Source organism: Aricia agestis, chromosome 5 (assembly GCF_905147365.1).
Source record: "Aricia agestis chromosome 5, ilAriAges1.1, whole genome shotgun sequence".
In the NCBI taxonomy this organism is placed as follows: domain Eukaryota; kingdom Metazoa; phylum Arthropoda; class Insecta; order Lepidoptera; family Lycaenidae; genus Aricia; species Aricia agestis.
In genome coordinates this window covers 15,165,789-15,190,783 of record NC_056410.1, presented here as the reverse complement: position 1 = coordinate 15,190,783, position 24,995 = coordinate 15,165,789, and the positions used below count along the sequence as shown (strand labels likewise).

The 24,995-nt window shown below is 36.6% G+C and overlaps 1 protein-coding gene across 3 annotated transcripts in view; it reads left to right on the top strand.

The window, feature by feature from the left end:
- Nucleotides 1–24,995, top strand: part of LOC121727039 (tyrosine kinase receptor Cad96Ca) — a 98,832-nt gene that overhangs the window by 53,361 nt on the left and 20,476 nt on the right. For all 3 annotated transcript variants that reach the window (XM_042114716.1, XM_042114717.1, XM_042114718.1), the window contains exons 3-6: nucleotides 13,676–13,899; nucleotides 15,283–15,750; nucleotides 16,061–16,168; nucleotides 24,406–24,544. In XM_042114716.1, the coding sequence (XP_041970650.1) occupies nucleotides 13,676–13,899; nucleotides 15,283–15,750; nucleotides 16,061–16,168; nucleotides 24,406–24,544 (939 nt within the window). The remainder of the gene's footprint in view (nucleotides 1–13,675; nucleotides 13,900–15,282; nucleotides 15,751–16,060; nucleotides 16,169–24,405; nucleotides 24,545–24,995) is intronic.

Below are 24,995 nucleotides of genomic sequence, written 5' to 3'. Positions count from 1 at the left end.
AGCCCCAAAATTTTTATAGCAATGGGATCATGTCCCTACTCCCTACCAACAAGATGGCAAAAAGTTATCGAACAAAATGGCACCTATATAATTTTGACAATTATTGTAAATAAACTTTATAAAAAAAAAAACCTTTTGAATTTTTATATTATAAATGGAATACTTTTATATTATACATAATATATTTAAGATTTTTGTTATATTATACATAATATATTTAATACACAATATCCAAGACCCAGGATTCAGGAACATTGAAAACTTTTTGTTCCGTCGGCGGGATTCGAAGCTACCAGCTTGAGCTACCAACTCGCCCACCAACTGAGCCACAGAGGTCGTCAAATAAATAGTAGGTGCTTCGTTTACAGCCTTCTTACTGAAAAAGTTAAATCTGTGCGACAGAAGTTTAAAAAACGCTTCATTTTAAATTTAATTTTCCATAGATTTATTTCTTGAAACATACGTCATGGTAATTCGCATAATATTATCAGTCCAACCAGAGACCAGACAATAAAATTATCTTGTCCTTTTACGCTTGATTTTAACTTAGCTGGTTATCTTACTTTAGACGTCTCGACTCTCGATGTTTCAGTCCATTTGATACACCATAAATGGCTCCTAAACGCCAACTGGCTTGCGGCGTAATAATTGATTGGGATCTGGAAGATAAAAGCTTTGCAAAAGAAATTGTAAAATACTAAATTCTTCCAATTATTATTGTGGGGTTGAAAAGGTGTTTAACTCGTCGTCCTATAATAATTTTAACTTACTTTTTTAATCCTTTATATTCTTAAGTCTAGTCTTATAAAGCTTAACAGTTTTAAATTTATAGTAATTACTAGCTGTCCCGGTGAACTTCGTGTCACTTTAAAATCTTCCCTGGACTTGTACGAATATTTTAAGACTAAAATTAGCCCAATCCGTTCAGCCGTTTTCGAGTTTTAGCGTTACTAACACAATTGAAAATCTTTTTTATATACATAATAGATAGTGTGGCGGTACCCACAATTCGCCTAACATTCCTGCATCGCGCTATCGAAGTTTCGGAGAACGGCAAGATATATACAACGTCTGAAATGACGTCAGTGGGCTTCGGCCTGACCGAGCATGCTATCTCGCTCGGTCGGAAGATCTTCCTTTTCGGCCGCCACGAACCACGTTAAATTGGTGACCACCGACAAGAACACGCATCCTTCTGGACATCAATCATCATCAACACTCCCCGCCCCTCCGCACCACGTCAGCAGACATCAAGCATAACCGGGTCGCCTCGACCATAAGCCGCGTTGGAGGTCCGCGCTGGTCGAACCCGCGTCTGGCTTGAACGGGGCAGCCATAGGCTACAACGACCGGTCAGCAAGCAGAGCACGGGGTCCCTCTCCTGGTCATTGCACGCGTAGCTTCGGCCCACACCTGAAAACACAAGCGCATCGAAGAATACCACAGGTCTTCGGGGGGGAGTGATGTGGCGGTACCCACAATTCGCCTAACATTCCTGCATCGCGCTATCGAAGTTTCGGAGAACGGCAAGATATATACAACGTCTGAAATGACGTCAGTGGGCTTCGGCCTGACCGAGCATGCTATCTCGCTCGGTCGGAAGATCTTCCTTTTCGGCCGCCACTAACAACGTTAAAATAGATTATAGATTATTAATTTAATCCGGTTATGAGCTCAGTTTTTGTTCGTTACACTGTAATTTACTACGTTTACTAGTAGTATTAATAATAATATTTTGTGTAAGTGAATAAACCAAAAATTAAATTAAGAAATTTAAAAAAAAACCCGCCAAATAACTTTAAAAAGTAATGAAATAATATATTTTACTGTCTTTAAGTTTAAATAATTCCTAATTGTAAAGTGATATTTTAGTCCATAATTGTTGTCAGGGTGTGTCGGGGGACCGCCAACAGTGTATTTTGCATTTTGTATCGCCATGTCACTAATTGTCTCGATTCGGTTCGCTGTGAACTATAATATTATGTGAAATCAAACATCTACATTAGCGGCCCCCCGACACACCTTGACAACAATTAAGCGGGGAATTGACTACCGGGTCGCCCGCTACGGGCCGCCCGTCACGGGCTGGTCTGTCGCATGTCTGCTCGTCAATTTCTAGGTACGGGCACAGACATGCCCGTTGGCCCGAGCCCGCAGCCAGCCCGCGAGAACGCATTTTTCCCGCGCCAGCACGGGCAAGTCTGTACATGAATGGTCGCAACGGGCGGCCCGTCGTCATTTGCGCCTTGGAGAGCGACTGGAGTGCACTTAAAATATTATCTTAAAACATATTATTGTAAACAATACAAACACTAAAGTAAAGAAAAACCAACAAAAACAATTTTGACATTCATTTATTTCCATTTATCCATTCCTCCATCCTTGATTGTGGAAAGTTAAAAGCAAGGATTACATGAACACCCACCTACGTACAGCGAACTTACTGAAAAATCCAAAGAAATGAATGCCGATGCTGAACTATCATTTGTTAAAAAGAATATCGAGTCCATGAGTCCACGACCGAGCTGCAGCTCTCTATCTATTCGACTGACTTGCCTGTTCTGTGTGTGTTTAATAGGGGCAAGCGGCAGACTTGTGCCAGACCGGGCGGCCCGCGGGCAGCCCGGTGGTGAATTCCCCGCTTTATGGACTAAAATATCACTTTACACTTAGGAATTATTTAAACTTAAAGTCAGTAAAATATATTATTTCATTACTTTTTAAAGTAGTTGGCGGGGGTTTTTTTAAATTTCTTAATTTAATTTCATGCTTTTTAAACTTGTTTTGGTTATAGTGCAGAATAATTCCTATCAACAGGATCATATTATTATATCCCAATGAATACCATTTAGGAATGTCCTTTTGGATGAGGCCGTCAATATGAGTTCAAACATGAAACCTCCACTTTGGGTTCATATGGAGCTCGTCTCCTATAGAATCCAGGTGATGCTGCAGCAGCAGAATGCAAACATTTATTGGTTATTTACGTCTTACTAGTTGTCGCAATTAAAATGAGCCCAAACACAAAACCATTGCTCTAAGTTGGTGAGGAGTTAGGTATCCTATTGATTACCAGGTAGCGTATGTTATTCGAATATTCGAATACTCGTTTTATTCGAATATTCGACGATTTTATTATTCGAATATTCGCCAAATTATTTTTCGAATAATTCGAATAGTAAAAGTATTTTTTATTTTTGTTTAAAATGCTATCAATCATAAAATTAACATGGAATAAGAACATGATTAAGTTTATTTCAGAAAAATAATATTATTTATGAATATTCTACATCTTCAATGATAATATTATAATATATATAAGGGTGCTTTCACAAAAATAGGGCAACTTTTGAAGGTATTTTGTCTTCATCATATTTGTTATTAAATTCCCTGTTAGTGTACATGATAGGTGATCAATTAATTGTGTCTTATCTAAAAGGGCCAGTCACTTTATGCCTTAATTTTAGGAAATTTTTAGAGTTTTGCTGATTTACGCATCTAGGGACTGACAACTTTAAACCCTTCATGCGCGAGTCTTAGCCGATTTTATTATTTTTTAGGACTACGTCGGGTCGAAACTTCTTATAGGATGTATAAAGAGTGGAACTGTATCACAAAAGTATATATTTTTCAACATTTGGGCCAGACTAAAGCTGTTTGTTTGACTGCTCTTGATGAGTTTCAGCTTTTAATATAATATTTTCAATAATTGTTTTTCTTCAGTCTATTATATTTTTTCAGTTGAGAAGGCTTCAACAATATATGTATTTCGTTAAAGTACTGATGTTTTCATACTAAACGTCAGTCCGAGCGCCTTTAGAAGCTAGGGCCTGATGGTCTATGGACTGATTATTTAGAATAAAATTGAACTTAAAATTCTGTTGCAAATAACATTATAAATTCTAATATGATATTGCGAACAATGCCGACGTATTACTTATAAAATATATTGATTAATTCATAAGAATTTAATATCAATAAACAACAAAATTACTTATCTAGGGCTTGAACAAGTGACTGGAATTACCACGTGGTGGCCCACAAACTTTAATTTTTGCACTGATTTATAAAATGACCGCCGCAGAGCGAGTGTTGTCAGAGAATAACTTTATATAATGCTCTTAAATTCACCAACAATATTCAACGCACATTCTAATGATGTCGCGAAATTTTAAAATTCGTAAGTGGCTAGGGCCTGGCGAATAAAGTTGAGGACATTAAACTCATTCGAGAAAAAATAATTATTGTTTATTTTAACTACAAAATACACACATAATTAGCTGCGAGTACTTAAACATTTAAAAAAAATATTAATTAATATAAGAATAAACATAGTACTTTTTTAAATATGGATTCCTAGATGCAAAATTTCGGAGAACGGACATGCCTACGGCTTTTTTTTTTTTTTAAATGAAATAAGGGGGCAAACGAGCAAACGGGTCACCTGATGGAAAGCAACTTCCGTCGCCCATGGACACTCGCAGTATCAGAAGAGCTGCAGGTGCGTTGCCGGCCTTTTAAGGGGGAATAGGACAATATGGGAGGGTAGGGATGGGAAGGGAAGGGAAGAGAATAGGGGAGGGTAGGGAAGGGAATAGGGTAGGGGATTGGGCCTCCGGTAAACTCACTCACTCGGCGAAACACAGCGCAAGCGCTGTTTCACGCCACTTTTCTGTGAGAACGTGGTATTTCTCCGGTCGAGCCGACCCATTCATGCCGAAGCATGGCTCTCCCACGTATAAACGGCCTGACATTTGAGACAATATAAAACAGATTTTAAATATCTAGTATAATGTTACTTTTAACATAATTTGGGGGATAAATTAAACAAACTATTATTTAGCAATTGTGGTAGTAAATAATTAGTATTGATTTTAACTGAAATGTGCTGCGGAAACGAAGTTTCCCTATTTTTGTGAAACCACCCATAAATCTGTTTTTAGTCTAACTAATGAGTATACGACCATTCATCGTCGCCGTTGACCATGTTTTAGAAACGTCTAATAAATTCATTTGCATGTTTTTAGGCAAAATAACGATTTTGCTTAAATACATGAAAATGAAGATATTATAAACTCCTATCAGTCATGGATTTCAGTATCGTCAGTAATGGTCGCTCACGATCTGTATCTATTGACTTCTTTCAAGCATAATCACATGAGAATAGTAAAAGGTGCTACGATCGAAAACGGTTTACACTTTACAGCCTTTCTTTTATTGCCCAGCTGTAACCTTAAAATATACATATTTAAAGTGTTTAACGATAAAAATTAACTATGTCATTCACAAAGATTTATGTTGATAAAAGTAAAAATTAGAATTGCTTACTTCGTAGTATTAACAAAATAGGTTGTACATGGTTGTACGAAGTTTTTTGTTACTTTTGTTCAGAGTTTTCAGCATTTTTCAAAAATTTATAATTATTCGAATAATATTCGAATTATTCGAAAACTTTTGTAAAATATTCGAATTATTCGAATAGTAAATTTGTCGAATAATAACATTCCCTATTACCAGGTGATGCTGCAGCACCAGGTCAACTTTCCATTAATGTGTAAATATTCATAAATGTCACGAACTAGAATGCAATAAAGCCCACCAAACGACTGCAAGTTGCTAATCGGCCCTTCACGAACCAGATGAACCGCGATTTTTCAGCACGGAGCAGGCTGATGATGATGAACTATAGCTAAGAACACTCTTAATTAAGTCAGCTTTCAAACAAAAACAAACTAGATCAAAATCGGTCCACCCGTTTGGATGCTACGATGCCACAGACAGACAGACAGACAGACAGACAGACAGACAGACAGACAGACCGACAGACAGACACGTCAAACTTATAACACCCCTCTTTTTTGTCGGGGGTTAAAAAAGTATGATATTCGTATTTAATATATTTTAAATTTTTAAAATTTACATTAGGCAACTTTTCGTCCCTGACGATCATAATCGGACTATGTATCCCTCAATCTCGTCGGAAAACCACACGCCCTTCTCGGAATCGGATGACGCGGTGCGACCGTGGCCCGGAGGTCTACTACGAAATAATTGAGATATAAATGCTACGAAACCGTTTTGAGAATCAAACAATCGAACGCCGCCTCCTGCTCTAACAACGTCGTTTCACTTTTGTTAGATTAGGATGCGGCATTCTCGTTCGATTGTTTCGTGGTACTGGTCCTGGACATTTTAAAGTTTATGAATGTTGGACTTTTGACTATAAGTACTAATTTTGGTGCAATAAAATTTTTACTTATAGTAAAAAGCAGTTTTTGGGACTCTAGTAAAGTACCTAAACATGCTTTAACTTCTTTGTCAACAACAACTTGAGATTAATATTAAAAAATATTAAAATAATATTATTATTTTATTACTTTCAAATAAAACTTAGTAACTAATAACAATTTTGTAGTAGTTCCTTATTTTATACAAAGTTCTAGACACGCGGTTTCAAGCTAAGTTTATCTTATCTACTTATATTATAAAATTCTCGTGTCACAAATCACAAAACGGCTTTACTGATTTTAACCAAATTTTATATGCATCTGAGAATCGGGTACTGGGTACTTTTAAGGGGAGGTTATTCCTAAATTAGCAGGCCGATGTCTGTCAGTGCGAATATCGACGTAAAAGACATTAAAATAACATTCATATCAGCGCGCCTTGTACAGTGGCGGTTACGACGATCGCCGCGTCCATGATAGGGCGAAATAGGAGAAAAAACCTTTTTACTTAGATAAAAATAGTATAACTAAACATGTATCCGTACATTTCCCTGTAAAATTTTAATAGTAATCGAACTATCCAAATTATTTTTTGATTGAGTCCATGTAAGTCCTATAAAACTGAAAATGTTTTTATAATCGAGGTTGTTTCGGATTTTTTTTTATCTAGTAAAATTATCTGTATTGTGTTTCTAACCGTAAAAGTCACTAGTTAAAAGATGTATCTATACATGTATATATTTTTCAGTTTTTTTTAATGACGCTTTCTTTAAAAATTACTCATTCTAGAAACGTGAATTTGGAATAACCTAGCCTTAATGTTCATAAGTGCATTTGTTGAATAAATAATAGTTAATTATTAAAACTCGAGACTGACGGTGACCATTGTTTGTGCGCCGGGATAGCGATGGACGTTGCCATGGTGCCATACCTATTTAGTCACTTCAATAAAATAATATGAGCGAAATACTATATACGGCAAAACAACGTTTGCCGGGACAGCTAGTAATATTATTATTTATCATGTGGTAGCACTAAATTCCCCATGACGTCATCAAGGCTCTACATTGCCACATCACGACCACAAATGTCAAAGATGTGCCATGACGTCATCACGATTGTTACAAGGACCAAGGTAAATAAACTGAGGGTTTAGCTAACACGTTTTCTTGAAGACCGTTTTTTTTTAATGTATGGAATTCACATAATAATCCACCTTAATTAAATAATGCGAACTTCATTTTCTCGATGAAAACGCAATTATTGTAAATGTTGAAAAATTACTTAAACGGAGTGATATTTTTTCGTAATTATGGGAAATAATAATATGTGAATTGTGACTAGGGAATGCAATCCTGCAAGATAATTTCAATCCCGTATTTGCGGGAATGAACCATCACAATCCTGCTGGATCCCGGTATTTGCGGGATCCCGCAGGGTGGACTTAAAATTTTAAAATAAATCGTTATGATGACTTGATAAACCCCGTTTTATTCGTAGAAACTCAAGTAAAACAAACTTTGTAGGACATTTTTTTTACTAGGGTTAATTAATACTTCAGACTTTAGATATAAAAATAAAAGAAAAAATAAACATTCAAAGTATGTTTAAAAACTTTGAGGTATTAATTGTGTCGTCTGCCGGCTCCTGATATTCGACACAAGGTAGCCAGCAGCTGAAAAAGTTGGCTTAGTTTCCACGCGGGTTCGTAAAATTGTCATTTAAAGTGAATTAACTGGAATCAATCTATAATTCACTTTGAAGGTAAATTGTTTATAGTGGGCTGCCTGTAGCCAGTTCACGCACCCCCGCGCGGAGAGTTACACGTATGAATCACGCTTATTTGTAATCCCGCAAGTTCCGCGGGATCCCGCTAAATTTTCTACCGGGATTAGTCCCGCAAAATGCATGCGGGATCCCGGTATTTCGGGATGTCCCAGTATTACATTCCCTAAATGTGAAATAAGTTTACAAGAAGGTACCTATGTATTTATGTTATGTGCATAGAATATGTTAAAGGTGTCAGCAGCCTATTGCCTAGTACTTAAGTGACAGACAAGTGATATTTTATGGCGTTTCTAAGCACTAAGTATACCTACAGTAAGTATGCACATAACATTATCTAGGTCAGCAGTCACCACCCATATACGCCGCGCGCCGTCGCGTCGTGTATCTTGCATATTTTATTGATGTACGGCAAACCTTTAAATTACTATCGAAAGAAAACAGATGGCTGTATCTAGATACTACTACAAGTATTTAAAAGTTTTAATAATCTACATCTACCTACATACTTAAATAAAAATTAATTTTAAATTTTATTAGAAAACTCGAGAACTGCTCAACCGATTTGGCTAATTTCCGACTTTAAGCTTCAAGTTGCGTAAAGTTGTCAAATGTGTTTTTTGTATACAAAACCATAAACCTATAACAGTATATATTAAGTCTATGTACAAAACACACATTTGACAACTTGACGCTCCGCTTCGCAGTCGCCTGGTCGCGTAGGTTTGGCCTAAGCTTTAATTAATATTCTTAAAAGTCCAGGAAAGATTTATGTTAGAAAAGAAGTGATACTAAGTTCACCGGGTCATCTAGTGTTCAATAGAATATATTATGAGACGAAACGATGCGAAACTTGGCCATGCATAGACTGATATACAAATTGAAATGTCAAACAGCGTGACGATAATTTAAAATATATCGTTATGATGATATTTGATATACCCCGTTTTATGCTCAGAAAGTCAAAGAAAACAAACTTTGTGGAACACTTTTTTACAGGGGTTTATTAATAAAAATAAAAGAAAACTATTTTCTTTATAATATGTCTAGTGTCTAATCGTTATAATAATTTATTTATTTATTTACTATTTATTGCACACATACATTTTTAACACGAAATATACACAGAAGAAAAACGACACAACAGGAACTGCTTATCTCTAACAGAAATTTCTTCCAGCAGTCCTACGGAGAGAAATGTGATGGGAATTATTGGATAGGACGTGCACAGAATAAATTTTAGAAATCTACATAGTAATACACATACAATAAAAAATTATAATAATATAATTATATAATACAAATACATGACATAAATACATATATTATGATATACAAAATAATAAATATATATTATATTATATAATATAAAAAAATGTACTTACAAATACATACTTAAAATAAACAAATACATACTATATGTATATTTAATAAGAGTTTTAGGATTTATTGCTGAGGTAGTGCTCTTTTAGTCGCTTTTTAAAGACAGCGAAAGAAGGGCTGTCACGAATGGTGTGGGGAAGGGAATTCCATAATCTAACTGCATGAACGGTAAAGGAATAGGAGAAGAAATTGGAGCGATGGGAGGGGAGGGAAAGATTCGTTCTCACGTTGGACCTGCACGGGATGTCAAGAGATCGAGCAAAATTGAAGCGATCTATAAGGTAAGAGGGAGATATAGGATTGTAAAGGATTTTGTAAAGGAGAGACAGGATATGGGAATTTCGCTGGAGCCGGGTCGGGAGCCACTTTAATTTCGAACGAAAAGCTGATACATGGTCGTACTTTTTTAGCCCAAATACGAAACGGATGCAGAGATTCTACAACCGTTCCAGTTTTGATAACAGCTTTTCAGTAACGTCCAAGTAGCAGGAGTCCGCGTAATCAAGGATAGGGAAAATAAGGGTTTGAACTAGAAGGATTTTTGTATTCAAGGGCATAAAATAATAGTTAAAAAAACTAAAAAAAACTTACTTATTTATTTTCATCTTATAATTAAGTTTTTTCTTTCGAAATATAGATATAAAATTGAACTCAAAGAGTCCGCTACATACATATAGCCCAAACTTATAAAAGTATGTTAAAAAAGTTAAGGTATTAATTTTGTGTCATCTGCCAAACGGCTCCTGATATTCCACACTAGGTAGCCAGCAGCTGAAAAAGTTAGCTCAGCTTCCACGCTGGTTGGTACAATTGTCATTAAAAGTGAATTGAAGGTAAATAATTGTTTAGTGGGCTGCTAGTAGCCAGTTCACGCACCTCCGCCTGCAGAGTTACATTTCTTACTTCTTTGTAATCCCGCCAGTCCCGCGGGATCCCGTTAAATTTTCGACCGGGATTAGTCCCGCAAAATGCATGCGGAATCCCGGTATTTCGGGATCCCAGTATCCCGGTATTACATTTCCTAAACGTATTAAATAAAAATCGATACAATACGTTACGTTTAGCTCGGATATCAATGATCGAGAACCAAAATACAATTTTTTACTTACAATTTTTACCTCTACTTTACACCTTACCTTACGAATATTTGGACTTTTTACAGGACTTATTTATTTTCAACAAAGTGAGCCTGAATTTCATTTTTTGTTGAAGACTTGTAAAGGGCAAGACTTCAACAAAGTTAGCCTAAGTTTTCGCGACTGTGTGGCCCTTACCTACATAGTTGACAGTTTGACCTGACAACACTGTTTGATTAATGAGCTCCCAAGCGCATACCGAAGTGTTCAAGATTTAATGACGATGTACTTGGAACTCATCAGCGCGGTATTCCAAACCTATTTGCCTACTTCAATCTGCAGAATCAATTTGTTTTAGCTGCGTAGCGCATATAGAGTGGAAAACATAAACCTCCTGGCAGTCGGGTAAAAAAAATTCTTTATTCAAACCATTAGAAACAAATCAGTTGACAAAGGTTACAAAAAAGAGGAAAAAAAAACAGTTTGAAATGGCGGCCTTACCGCTGGAAGTCTCTTCCAGGCAACATAATAACTGATAACACCCCCCTTTTTTATCGGGGTGTTATCAGTTATTACGTTAATATAAATATAAATAATAAGTGCTAACACCCCTCTTTTTATCGGGGGTTAAAAATATTTAAAAACATGGATAAAAAATAACAAAATGACATACTGAGATACAATATATTAAATAAGATATAATAAGATAAATAAATATAATATATATATACAATTTCTATTAATAAACATAACAAAACTAAGTGATTAATACTTTAGCTTAGGGTGTGTATGGGTCTCCTATGTAGAGTTTGCTGTGAAAATAGCAGCGCTGAAAGACAAAAAAATGTTTGCGATCTGTATGGGCAAGCGCCCCAGCGCGATGAATTTTCCCATACAAATGTAAAAAAGTTGCACTTTTAGCGCTGCACTTTTACCTTTTTACTGTGGGAAAATATCACGATTTACTTTCCCTAATAAACCGCGGGTCACAACTAGTATTGAATAATAATATAATATATTCATAGTTTTTTTTTAATGAAATAAGGGGGCAAACGAGCAAATGCGTCACCTGATGGAAAGCAACTTCCGTCGCCCATGGAGACTCGCAGCATCAGAAGAGCTGCAGGTGCGTTGCCGGCCTTTTAAGAGGGAATAGGGTAATAGGGGAGGGTAGGGAAGGGATTAGGGTAGGGGATTGGGCCTCCGGTAAACTCACTCACTCGGCGAAACACAGCGCAAGCGCTGTTTCTCGCCGGTTTTCTGTGAGAACGTGGTATTTCTCCGGTCGAGCTGGCCCATTCGTGCCGAAGCATGGCTCTCCCACGTGTAAAGTTGTAAAGGGTTTCTAAAGCTCCTCTTATTATAATCAGCTAAGCTTCAAGATGACTCTACATACCTGGAGGCTGTATTATTAATGATGCTAATCTGAAAAGCCATTAGCTTGTAATTACGCTGATAGTAATAATGACAGTTTAATGATTTAAACGGTTATAATATTAATACTTTTTGCTCATTAGAATGTTGTTTTTTATCTTTTTCAAAATTTAGTTGCCTACTTTTTTCATAAAAATTAAATAATATTATGTATTTTATTAAAGTCATCCTCATTCATCTAAGGCTATAAATAGATCATAATTATTGTAAAAAATCTTCCGGTCAGAAAAAAAAACTAAACATACTTGGCGGAAGATATTCCAGATAGTATAAACCTAGCTTTAAAAGCTATAAATATACCATAAATATTTTTCCATAATCTTTAATTAATACTTCATTAACTGGTAAATTCTATTGATTAATTAAGGGTATATAGAAATTAATAATTAATTTAAAGTTCAAAAGACAACAAACTTAAAACTTATTATTAAAAATTTAAATTCTTAAAAGAGTTAAAGCAATTATTATGTCTCTCCCAGGGGAGATGGAAAACTCTAGGATGTTTTTCATGTCTGTGAAATATTAAAAAGCGTATCGTAAATGTTTTACATATTAAATATACTTAAATAGAAACTAAGAATTTCCATGAAAATATTATTGATTTCTCTATTATTAATAGGAGCAACATTCGAACACAACCATCAGCTACCTAAATTGTATCGAAGAAAAGAAAATACTGGGGTATATTTACCGATTCCAGAAAATGGTTTTATGCAAATGTAATTTGTTAAAAGGTTGACTTTTTTCCATTTTTTCTTTGCAACCAAGAAATAAAAGGGTTTGAATTCTTGTTACTTGTACTCGTAGAAGCGAGCGGTAGCGTCCATAAATTAACACGAGTATAATTTAAATATTGTTTGAGGAAGAGGAAAGTTCAAGCTTTTATTAAAGTGTAAACTACACTGTAATTATAATACTTGTCTTAAGAAATCTAGCTACGGCTCAATAAACACCAATTTCTAAACTACGAGACTAGGTAGGTACAACATAAATTTATAATAAGTATTGGCATTAAATGATAATTAGTATAAGTAATATAAAATTGAGTGACTCGTCTTCCGATTTGGATTGCATTGTAGTGTGTTTTTTTTTTAATGAAATAAGGGGGCAAACGAGCAAACGGGTCACCTGATGGAAAGCAACTTCCGTCGCCCATGGACACTCGCACAGAAGAGCTGCAGGTGCGTTGCCGGCCTTTTAAGAGGGAATAGGGTAATAGGGGAGGGTAAGGATGGAAAGGGAAGGGAAGGGAATAGGGGAGGGTAGGGAAGGGAATAGGGGATTGGGCCTTCGGTAAACTCACTCACTCGGCGAAACACAGCGCAAGCGCTGTTTCACGCTGGTTTTCTGTGACAACGTGGTATTTCGCCGGTCGAGCCGGCCTATTCATGCCGAAGCATGGCTCTCCCACGTATATTATTTGCAATCTGTAATTATGTATAGTATATTATTTTCAAACAGGATATTTCTAAGTGTTTTCGGAACAAACCGTTGACAGAGATACAGACTGTTTTCCTGTGATTTTTTAACATGATGTTTAAATACATTTCTGAAGAGTAGACCATAAAGTCCGCTATAAAAATTGGGCCGAAGAATTGAGCCAATTCATTGGACCAAGATGCAGTCACTTGGCCATAAGTTGGGATGACATTCCGTACGCTACACGTTGCAGTTGGCCAAAACATTGAGTCAGCGACTCAATGTTTTGGCCCAATGTGTACAGCGATAGGATATGTTTTCCTATGATTTATATTTTTTTTTTAATTTCAGCGTCTTCTCAGCTGCCCCCTGGCTTGCCAACAATAACGCATGTGGAGAGAAACTGGTTCGTGATGTCCACTGATCCAGTCGGCTCCATAGTGACCAGGGTCACAGCGGACCGCAGCGGTGGCCAGCAGATGATATTTGGCCTGGAGACCACTGGACCTCCGACGCCCTTCACAATCAATCCTCAGACGGGAGTCGTGTCCGTCAATGATACTCTTAGTGATAAGGTACGTAGCAATAGTTGAAAGAAGGGCACTCGTTTGCGGTTGAGAGTTTAGATCAGTGGTTCTCAACCGGTGGTCCCTAGTGGTCCGCGAAGCCATCCTAATAATATGTGATAGTTCAGAAGTTAGCAAACTACTACTATGCAGTCACAAAAGTCACAAAAGTCACATTTAATTACTTAAAATCTGTAACTTTTTAGATGTAAAATAACAATAAGTGCTAATAATTATAAAGTTGTCTTTGTTTCCCTTATTAAAAACCCTTAGTTTAGGTAAACCAATCATGACTAAAAGGTTAAGAACCACTGGTTTAGATCTATCGCAAATAATGAAGCGATATTATGAAACTTTTTTTAGGAGCAAAATATACGCCATTTTGCTTTTTATGACACCAGTTAATTTGCGAATTTCGATGGATCGAAATAATCGATAGCAAATGAGTAGAAATTTTGTTACTTCTATAGTAATTATATAATACATAATATAAACTCCATTATTACAATTATTGACACTGAAAACTAACCTTACGCCTTATTATAAATATGACGTAATTTTAAAAAATACATAAAATTAATTTAGATGATGATAATTTAATGACTCCTACATCCTACAGAATTTTTAAACAGTTCGAACACATTAATATGGCCGATTCCACGTGCTTCAAATTTACGGAATAAAATATTTTATACCAAATATCATTGCGTAAAAATAATAACAGTTTATGAAAGGTTTTTCTTAGAGACGTAACGTTTTTCAAGCTTGAATTAACTTTTATTACGTGACTGGAGATATTATATTAAGTATACTTTACTGTCATTCCATTTCATTTATTGCGTGAAAATTGGTTATTTAACTCTGAAAAAGGAAAAGAATACTTCGGCAAGATTTCTCATTGCTTTCCTATACAATAATAAGATATCCTGTCATTAGTGAAAAAAAATATTAAAATAGCAAAATATGGTAATTGATTGCTGTAATTGACAAGATACTGTAATACATAATTATTATTATTGTGAAAACAAAATTATTTAAAGGCCCAAAACTTCATAGCCTCAAAACAATTGAAGTATTTTTTATTTTCTAAATTCATAAAAATTCTAGCTTTTACGACTTTGGAAAACTTACAAAACTTGGACCTCATTAATGGCGAAATTAAAGAAAAAACATTCTTATATTTTATAGGTATACTTACATGTAACATAATATTAACATGTTTTACACATAAATACAAGAAGCACACGTGTGTGAAATAATGCGAATCTGTCTGTGTGTATCCGTGGAACATTGACTTAACCAGCTATGAATTTTAGAATGTAATCATATTCTAAAATTCATAGCTGTACTATAATCGAGTACATATTTCTAACAAACGTGTTTATTTTTCAGGAAAACCGTTCATACTCTCTTTGGGTAACTGCATCAGATGGGTCATCGATTCCGCAAAGAACTGAAGTTCTCGCAACGGTCACAGACAACACCGGCGTAAGACCCAACTTACCTCGCCCACCGCCCTTCGCCCTGCCCAACTACCCAAACATACCCATGCCACCAAAGTTCAGACCTCAAACCACCAAAAAACCGAAACCACCAAGAGTCGAAGAAACCACAGTACCTGCAACCACTCCTGCTAGCGTTAACACAACTAACATTTACGATTACAAAGTCGTTGAAGAAGAGAAGAAACCACAGAATAATACTCAAGCCACCGTTGATACGCCGAGTGGATCAGACGTGCCCCTAACGGTGATACCGGTTGTGGCGATCGGTGGTTTGGTGGTAGTGGTGGGAGCTGTCATTTTATTCGTGTGGAAGAAGAATCATGTGGCCAGTTCAAAAACGAAGAAAGATGACATGGTAAGAATCTTAACATTAATAAACTGATTCAAATTAATGCTAAAGCTCCTCTTTACGTTGATCCATGATGGAAAGCTATGATTGCGGAAGTTGCCTACAGTAAACAACGAACGCTAAACGAACCACACGTTCTTAAACACTTATTCCATCATGGGCCAACCGAGGGGCCGTAAAATATTACTCCGAAGTGATTTAAAGTCTTATGTTGACAATCACTACTACACAAACTGAAACATAATACCTAAAGTGATAGAGATAACTAAGCATTTTCTAGAACCTTTCAATATGATGGCTAATTGGTTGTCCGCAGACCAAAGACTCAAGCGGTATAGTACTGCAGGACGCTTCCCTCAACATGTGGGACCGTCCCCGGGCCTATTCCAATCGGTACGAATCCTGGGACAACGGCCATTTGCAGGTCAGATACGACCTTCTTTATTTTCATGCTTTTGAATCATACCCATCAATCACTATCAAATAATCATGAGCACTTTCGAGCAACTATTTTCTTTAAGACCCATACTTGCATTTCACCCATAAACAACGGGTTTGCACTTCGGGAGTGCCAGTAGAAGAACGAAACATCAAATCAGGCGTTGTTTATTTCAGGCGGTGGAAAAAAGGGGCTTCTTTTCTACGCCGCCCTACTAGGCATACTGTTTTTTTATGAAATAAAGGGGTAAACGAGCAAACGGGTCACCTGATGGAAAGCAACTTCCGCACCCATGGACACTCGCAGCATCAGAAGAGCTGCAGGTGCGTTGCCGGCCTTTTAAGAGGGAATAGAGGTAATAGGGGAGGGTAGGGAAGGAAAGGGAATAGGGGAGGGTAGGGAAGGGAATAGGGTAGGGGATTGGTTCTCCGGTAAACTCACTCACTCGGCGAAACACAGCGCAAGCGCTGTTTCACGCCGGTTTTCTGTGAGAGCGTGGTATTTCTCCGGTCCAGCCGGCCCATTCGTGCCGAAGCATGGCTCGTAAGATCGATGGAGAGAATTTACATGTGGGAACATGTAAATTCTCTCCATCGATCTTACGAATTTTCGATTAGGTGACGTGTAAACTCCTAATGCGATCCCCATTTATCAATTTATTTTTTAACCCAACCCAAAATGCGCATTGCACCGCCGAACTGTTTTGCTTAAATTATATCGGCCATTCTCAGGAGAGCAAAATTTAAGTGTCCCGGGCTTGTATACTCTGTAATATTATCGTATTCAAGTATGCAATATTTTTAAACGGTAGATAGCATCCGTAACTAGCTACAGACTTAAACACAGGCTTCTAATTTAAGTAATTCAGACTAAATTAATTTAAGTCGTGTTCAAAAATCATGTTTTTCTCATTACCGTGACGTGTCCCCACGCCAACTTGAACTCGAAACTTGCTTGTAATTTTTATAACATACATATTAGCCATGATCTATTCATCGTTTTAAATGCTCATAAACATTGGTTATCGCATTGGAAAATATCGACTCAATAAGCCCAGCCTATAAATAGTTATCATGAAATAATCGCTTGTCCTATCAAAAGTTCTAATTACCGTAACGCATGCTGTTTTCGGGTGCCCCAAAAATAACAGGATTTGGCACATTACAAGTGCACGGGTCACTTCTCCTTAGCGTGTTCTACGGCCCATCAGCGGTCCCACGTCGTTAACGTTAGTGTGCCGCCCATGAAGCACTAGAGTATCTGCTTACCGTAGCTTTGGTAACGAACTTTTCTAATTACCGTAATCTTATTTTGCTACTTGATTTTTAAATAAGATTGTATGTTGATCATGTCAATCTAGAAAGTAATTTGGCCTACGTACTTTTCCCTAAGCAAGTTTTTGCAAACTGTGTCGGTTTTTTAAATTTTTCAAGAAAATCTAACTTTTTCTAATTACCGTACCACTAATTACCATATGCTCCTAATTACCGTTGTATGAAAAACTGATACGTACTTTTTCAATCAATTTCTGATCAGTTGTAGTTTTCTCGCGGTTTTCATAGATTATTATTATCATGAATGAGTCTTTAATAATACTAGCTTTTGCCCGCGCTTGGCCCGCGTTAAAAAGTATTATTATATACAATCTTTCATCCCCTTAGAAGTAGTAATGGAAAGTATTAGCCTAATCGGTTTAAAATTATGTTGTAAAGTGGTCTGGGGCTCTCTCTAGCGAGTATAAATTAAGGTGTGGAGTTCGACAAGGTGGATTAACATCACCTCGTCTGTTCAACCTTTACGTAAATAAGCTGATCGAGGAGCTGAGCAGCACTAATGTCGGTTGTTCCATTGGCGGAGTACGGCTGAACTACATTAGTTATGCTGATGACATGGTGTTGCTCAGTCCCTCGATCAGTGGCCTCAGAAAACTGCTAGGTACGCGTAAAGTGTCAAGCGTATGCCGAGGTCCAAGGACTCAGATATAACTCTTAGAAAAGTGAACTTCTTGTTTTTCAACCCCGTGAACACAAAGTTAGTACAATACCACCCGTGTTTGTAATTGAAGTTCCACTTGCTAAAGTCAATAAATTCAAATACCTGGGTCATTGGGTAACTGACACGCTTGCTGACGAAGTAGACATTGAGAGGGAGCGAAGGACGTTGGCCGTACGTGGGAACATGTTAGCTCGTAGATTTGCAAGATGCTCTACAGAGGTGAAAGTGACTTTATTAAAAGCTTACTGTCAGTCCTTTTACACATGCAATCTATGGGCGAGCTACACCCAGCGTGCGATAAATGCTCTTCGTGTTCAGTACAATAATATCTTTAGAATGCTGTTAGGACTACCGAGGTACTTTAGTGCCTCAGGTATGTTTGTCGAAATGCGCACTGATGGCTGTAACGCCATACTAAGGAAACGAGAGGCGTCATTGATGCAGCGTGTCAGAAGTAGTCATAACAGCATTCTAAGGGTATTTACTGACAGTTTTGATGGTTTGATAAGGCATTGGATAGAGGTGCATGTTAGATAGAGATTAAGTTTCATTAATAGTTTCAATGCCTTACCATTCATAATAAATAATTTTATACTATAAGAATTGCAATGTAATGTACTAACATAATTTTAATTTTAATTGTACTTTCTACTAACACTATGGATTTCCTGTGATCCGAAATAAATGGTTATTATTATTATTATTTAAATTTACAAAGTTTCATAGCCTTTTGGGGGTAGAATTAATAAAAAAACTTTCTTAGCGGATGCCTACGTCATAACATCTACCTGCATGCCAAATTTTAGCCCAATCCGTCCAGTGGTTTGGGTTTGGGTCCCTTTGTGATATATATAATATTTAGATATCTATATGAGTATTCATAAAATTATATATAATTTTTTTTTGTTCCTTGGAAACGTCGAGTAAAAATTTGAAATTACCCAGTTTTATATCAGAGATCAAGGGAAAAGTGAAAGAAAGGTATACTTAATAAAAGAAAATACTGCTTATCAGCGAAATTCCAACAAAATGGCGAAAGAAAACTCAAAAAAGAAATGAGTTAAACAAAAGACAAAAAGAAAAGAAAAAATGGAAAAAAAAAATCGAGAAATAAGTGTTCATAAATAGAGATGAACTTGTAAAATTACGAGAAAACAAAAATAAGTAAATTTCGAGCTGTAAAAGCTGTGAGCTACATTTGAGTTGCTATTTTGTTCAAAGAGATTTATAATATAATTATTTTTAGGTTCATCGTACCTGTATCTTAATAAATATCTACCGATTAAAACAATATTTGTTGTTATTTTCTCATTTTTAAGATTTTATTTGAAAGTGTCTATTTCTTATTATTGGCAGGTTATGGTTGTATAGGACATCGTTAATTCTACCCCTTTTGTGACAAATATGTATGTGCAACTTATTAATCAGTGTTTTTCTATAAATGTTTTAGATGTTTTAATGCTTTCTAATTACCGTTACACAAAATTTTACATTTGTCTAATTACCGTACCCATAAAATTTTAAGTAATTATAGTTTTTTAGATAAGAAGTTATCTAAAAAACTATAATTAACTGTACCACGCCAAATTTATTATTGTATTCGTATCTTTAATTACTTTCATATTTTAATGAGTTTAAGTCAAATTAGCGAAGAAAAAAAATGGTAACGGTAATTAGGCAAATAATGCTAAACCTGAGAATGGCCGATATGTACTAGTTTTAGTTATCGTGTACTAGGAACTCATAAATATCGATAATATTGATATCAAAGCAAAAAAATCTCTCAGAAAGAGTGATATCGTCTGCTTCATTAGTTATAGTCATGATATCTATGGTGTTATAGTACTTATCTGCCTCATGTATCTGAGTTATTAGATTTTTTGCTACCACGGCCTTCACTGTGACGCTAAAAATGGCGTAACGATTTCATTAGAACTTATCATTGCATGATACATGACCATTTTATTAAGTGTATCCTGATAAAAATATTATACTTTCTAGAAAATCCAGATTTTCAATATTTCAATATTATAACAAAGAAAATGTTTCCCTTGAGGTTTTCTATCTCAAGCAAGGTATTTCTTATAATATCGTAAAATTTATTATAGAAGGCGGGAAAACTAGAGAATTAATTAGTCTTTGAACCTTACAGTAGAGTAGGTACATTTAATTTTTATTATTATTATTATTTTTTTTTTAATGAAATAAGGGGGCAAACGAGCAAACGGGTCACCTGATGGAAAGCAACTTCCGTCGCCCATGGACACTCGCAGCTTCAGAAGAGCTGACGTGCGTTGCCGGCCTTTTAAGAGGGAATAGGGTAATAGGGAAGTAGGGATGGGAAGGGAAGGGAATAGGGGAGGGTAGGGAAGGGAATAGGGTAGGGGATTGGGCCTCCGGTAAACTCACTCACTCGGCGAAACACAGCGCAAGCGCTGTTTCACGCCGGTTTTCTGTGAGAACGTGGTATTTCTCCGGTCGAGCCGGCCCATTCGTGCCGAAGCATGGCTCTCCCACGTATTATTAAGATAAAACTTAAGAATACTATAAATCTATAGTTATTCAAGACCTAAAATACTACGTCTTTGTCATTTGAAGTTAACGTTGGGTAAACACACAAATCCCGTAAATGAATTTCGTAAAATAAAAATTCTTGGAGTGGTAAGTAAAATGAATTTAGTAATGGAATCGTAAAAGTAAAAGTGTTGAGAATTAATCTAAGATTTTAGTAGCAAAGATAATGTTATAGCGAGATATAAAGGTTAGCGCATATCATGCCGGGCCGCAGCGGGTCGTGGCGGAGCGTTCATTAGCAGATTTTGTGTGCCGAATCACGAATGCCGTGTTCTGCGGGATTGCGTTCGCACTTCGCATGCGTCTTCTCACAAATCCGCGTGCTGGCGTAGCCTAGCGTGACGCAATATCTGCGAGATTCCTGCGGTCCAACAGTGGGCGGATAATGCATACAAAATGTTTTTATGACACGCAGCGACTCGGTATATTGTGCGCGAAGCTTGAACTTAAATGACACTACAGCGTCTTTAGGTGGCGCATCGTGCCGCCATCTTCGACAATATTCTCCGATATTGTTTTTATAATTAGGTGAATTCATTTAATATCACAAAGCAAAAATAATCGTAGAACCGCTAACAGCAGGCCACTAACAGATGAGAAGAAAATTCAAACGAAAATTACGTTTTTAAATTAATATACGTGGGAGAGCCATGCTTCGGCACGAATGGGCCGGCTCGACCGCAGGAATACCACGTTCTCACAGAAAACCGGCGTGAATCAGCGCTTACGCTGTGTTTCGCCGAGTGAGTGAGTTTACCGGAGGCCCAATCCCCTACCCTATTCCCATCCCTACCCTCCCCTATTCCCTTCCCTTCCCATCGCTACCCTCCCCTGGTTCCCTCTTAAAGGCCGGCAACGCACCTGCAGCTCTTCTGATGCTGCGAGTGTCCATGGGCGACGGAAGTTGCTTTCCATCAGGTGAACCGATTGCTCGTTTGCCCCCTTATTTCATTAAAAAAAAATAGTAATAGAGAGCCTTAATTAGTACTGAAATACTGTGAAAGTAGCAAACTGAAAGAGGAATAACACTTAAGCCTATTGATTTATGTCTTGTCTGTTCAAAAAATATTTACCTACCTACCGAGCTTTTCCAAAGTTTCCTAGAGCAGGGTGACCCCTGCTCTAGGGTCCGGATGCGGACTGCCGATCCATTGTGTGCGAACCAAGCTACCATTTTCGGAGATGAACTTCGTTAAAAATAAATTTCGGTCTCTACTTATTCAGCTCTGATGAATATTCCAAAATGTAATGTTAAGCTATTGACCACCAATTTCACTGCAAAAGTACAAACTTTAGACGGATAAATAATAAGCAACAAAAGTTTACGCTTTTCTCATTGATATGTAAATAAATACCTTTGTAATTTCCGTAAATTACCTTTGTATAATAAATATTTTTTTATAAAATATTGTGTGCACTGCTATGATCATTTCATTTCTTAAAATGGACTCCGAGCGAAACTCATTGGAGCCCCTCCTAGAGGAATTCGTGTAAATGTAACTTTAAGATGAAGATCAAAGAAAATATAAATACCTATTACCTACCCATCCTAATAGATATTATAAGGAAAGTTAAAATTTAAAATTGACCGTTTCCTAGCTACTCTTGACTTGCCAGAGTCACAAGCTTGAATACTGCCATAATCGAATGACAGCAGCATTCCAGGGGGGTGAGCCAAAATCTTTTCGTTTTCGCTTCGTTATAGAATCGCCGATTAAAATGTATGGAATTGACATAAGACGAGTTGAACGTCAACGTCATATTAACGAACGCTTATGTCAATTCCATACATTTTCATCGGCGATTCTATAACGAAGCAAAAAAGGGAAAGAATTTGGCTTACCCCCCTGTTCCATTTGAACAAAAATTTGTAGTGGCAAAAGAGTGATCGTTCAAATGCTATTTTTAGTATTTGCACATCCATTGTTAGATGTACAGTGTACTGCGTTGCAATTCCCAAGCGACAACAAAATAGAATCCGAATTTCAAATTCCCGAACGTTTCCGAGCCATTTCACAATTCCGAAACAGACTAGTATGAAGTTATATTTCGATTGTTTTTGTGGTGGGCCTCTATTTATAGAGGAAGTATCGTAATTTTTATAGCCGAAATACTCTACAAAATTTAGCTATTTACATGTGTAAACAGACAGTATGCTTACACAGTAAGTACACACCTATAAGTATATCAAATTATGTTTATTTTTCGGTACAATAGGTGAGATAAAAAGTTAAGAGGATACACCAGGGGCTAGAGAAATGAAAAAAAAGTACGTGTAATATCTATAGCTGTCTCCCTTGCCTCAAGCCTATACCGCAGAACGCGATAGAGACAACTGCAGAAAATCCAGAAAATCAACGATTCGTTGTCCCCTGATTCCTTCTCCAAAACTTAACCGATTTAAGTACTTTTTTCATTAAAGATTAAAAAAAGGCTTGAGCTGTGTTCCTATGTTTTGCTTTTTTTTATATAATCTAGCCAAATCTGTTTTCTGGACGTTTGAACACAGCGGAAAATCTGGCCATTTTTTTAAGTTTTTGAACGTTCATATCTTATTTAATAATTAAATTATGAAAAAAAAGAAAACATAGGGACATTGTATTAGTGGCCGTAGATATTCAGAAAAAAAATTATAGCTCTACTAGCATTATCCAGGGAGGAAACAGGGGACAACGTTTGTATGGAAAAAATGGCGGTGTGGAATCCTCTTAATGCCTTTACATATTTTCTTATACTAAAAAGAAATCTTTTTATTTTATTTGAGGTCTAGGTATGCTAATATTTTAGCGGCTTTTAATGTTTTAACGACGTTCTTAGTACTTACTCTACCACACTTTAACGATATCGTCAGATTACTATCATTAAACTGGAATTGACACTTCAATTAAGTATATTTTATCAGAGCCCAGAGGAAATTTAATTAAAATTTATGACTAGATCTAGACAATTTTATTATGGACCTAGACTTAATTAATTTAAAAAGTTTAGCGTAATATTCTCGCCTCATCGAGTGTTTCGTCCAATGCGTCATTGTGTCTAAAATAAATTGATTTAAAAGCCGCAAGCCACAAATAATTAACATATTACAATATGTGGGTAGGCAGTGGTAGGCCTGATGTAAAAGGCAATATCAATGCCTTATGCCATATTAATTAATTAATCATTGGAAAATCCATCTTCACATTTATTTTTACATACATCTTTAACCCTGACACATAAACTAAGCATCTTTAAATATTATCACAATAAAAAAATCACGACCGACCACCACTAACTTTTTCACTAAATATACCTACATAATATAGTCACAGCACACATCAACTCGGAAAGGGATCGTCACCGTATCGCCTTCGCCTCGCCGTCAACCAGGCGTCAACCAGGTGTCAACCAGGCTTCAACCTAACGTATGCACGTATTAAGAGGGCGACTAACCCCAAAAAGCAAACGGTTTTAATTACGGTTCCGCTTAGTGTGCGTTGCAGTAGGGAGTTTCATACAAACAAAATTGAACGGCTCGAGGCGATACGGTGCCGATCCCTTTCCGAGTTGATATGACGTGTGCTGTGACCTTTATTCTGTTTAACAGTCATGTGTATTTTGAGCAGTTTCATCTAAATTCTAAAATATTCATAATCATCACTCTCTGTTTCCAGCTGGCCGAAGAAACCAGTCTGAGCAAGGACGAGCCGCGAGACGAATGGGAGTTCCCTAGACATCGTCTAAGAATATTCAACATAGTTGGCGAAGGCGCCTTCGGACAGGTGTGGCGGGCGCAGGCTATAGATATCGACGGTAACTACTACATGCTCCGTGCTCGTGTTAGCCTGGTATTATATTCATTCCAGTTTGTACGGAATCGTGTGGAGAACAGCTGAGTAAACATTCTCGCGCCTCAGCGCGGGTGTAACTGCTGCAAATCTATGCAGTCCTGGTATAATGTTCATACCAGTTTGATGGAAGTGGAAGGAATTTCTAGCAGTTTTCGCGTTAACCTAGTCAGGAAACACTTTTCTTCATTGTTAAATAATATTCATAGTACGGGAGCCCTAGAACATTTTTTTTTGTTTACTATAAAGCTAAATTTTTGTGAGTAGCTTCATTTTGATAACACGAACAACATTTTTATCTGCGAAAAATCTTAAAATTGGTAGCTAGCAGAAATAGAAAGGATCATACTTAGATTTGATGGATAAAATATGGATTGTTCTATTTGTAGGACAATGTTACTCTTAAATTATATAAC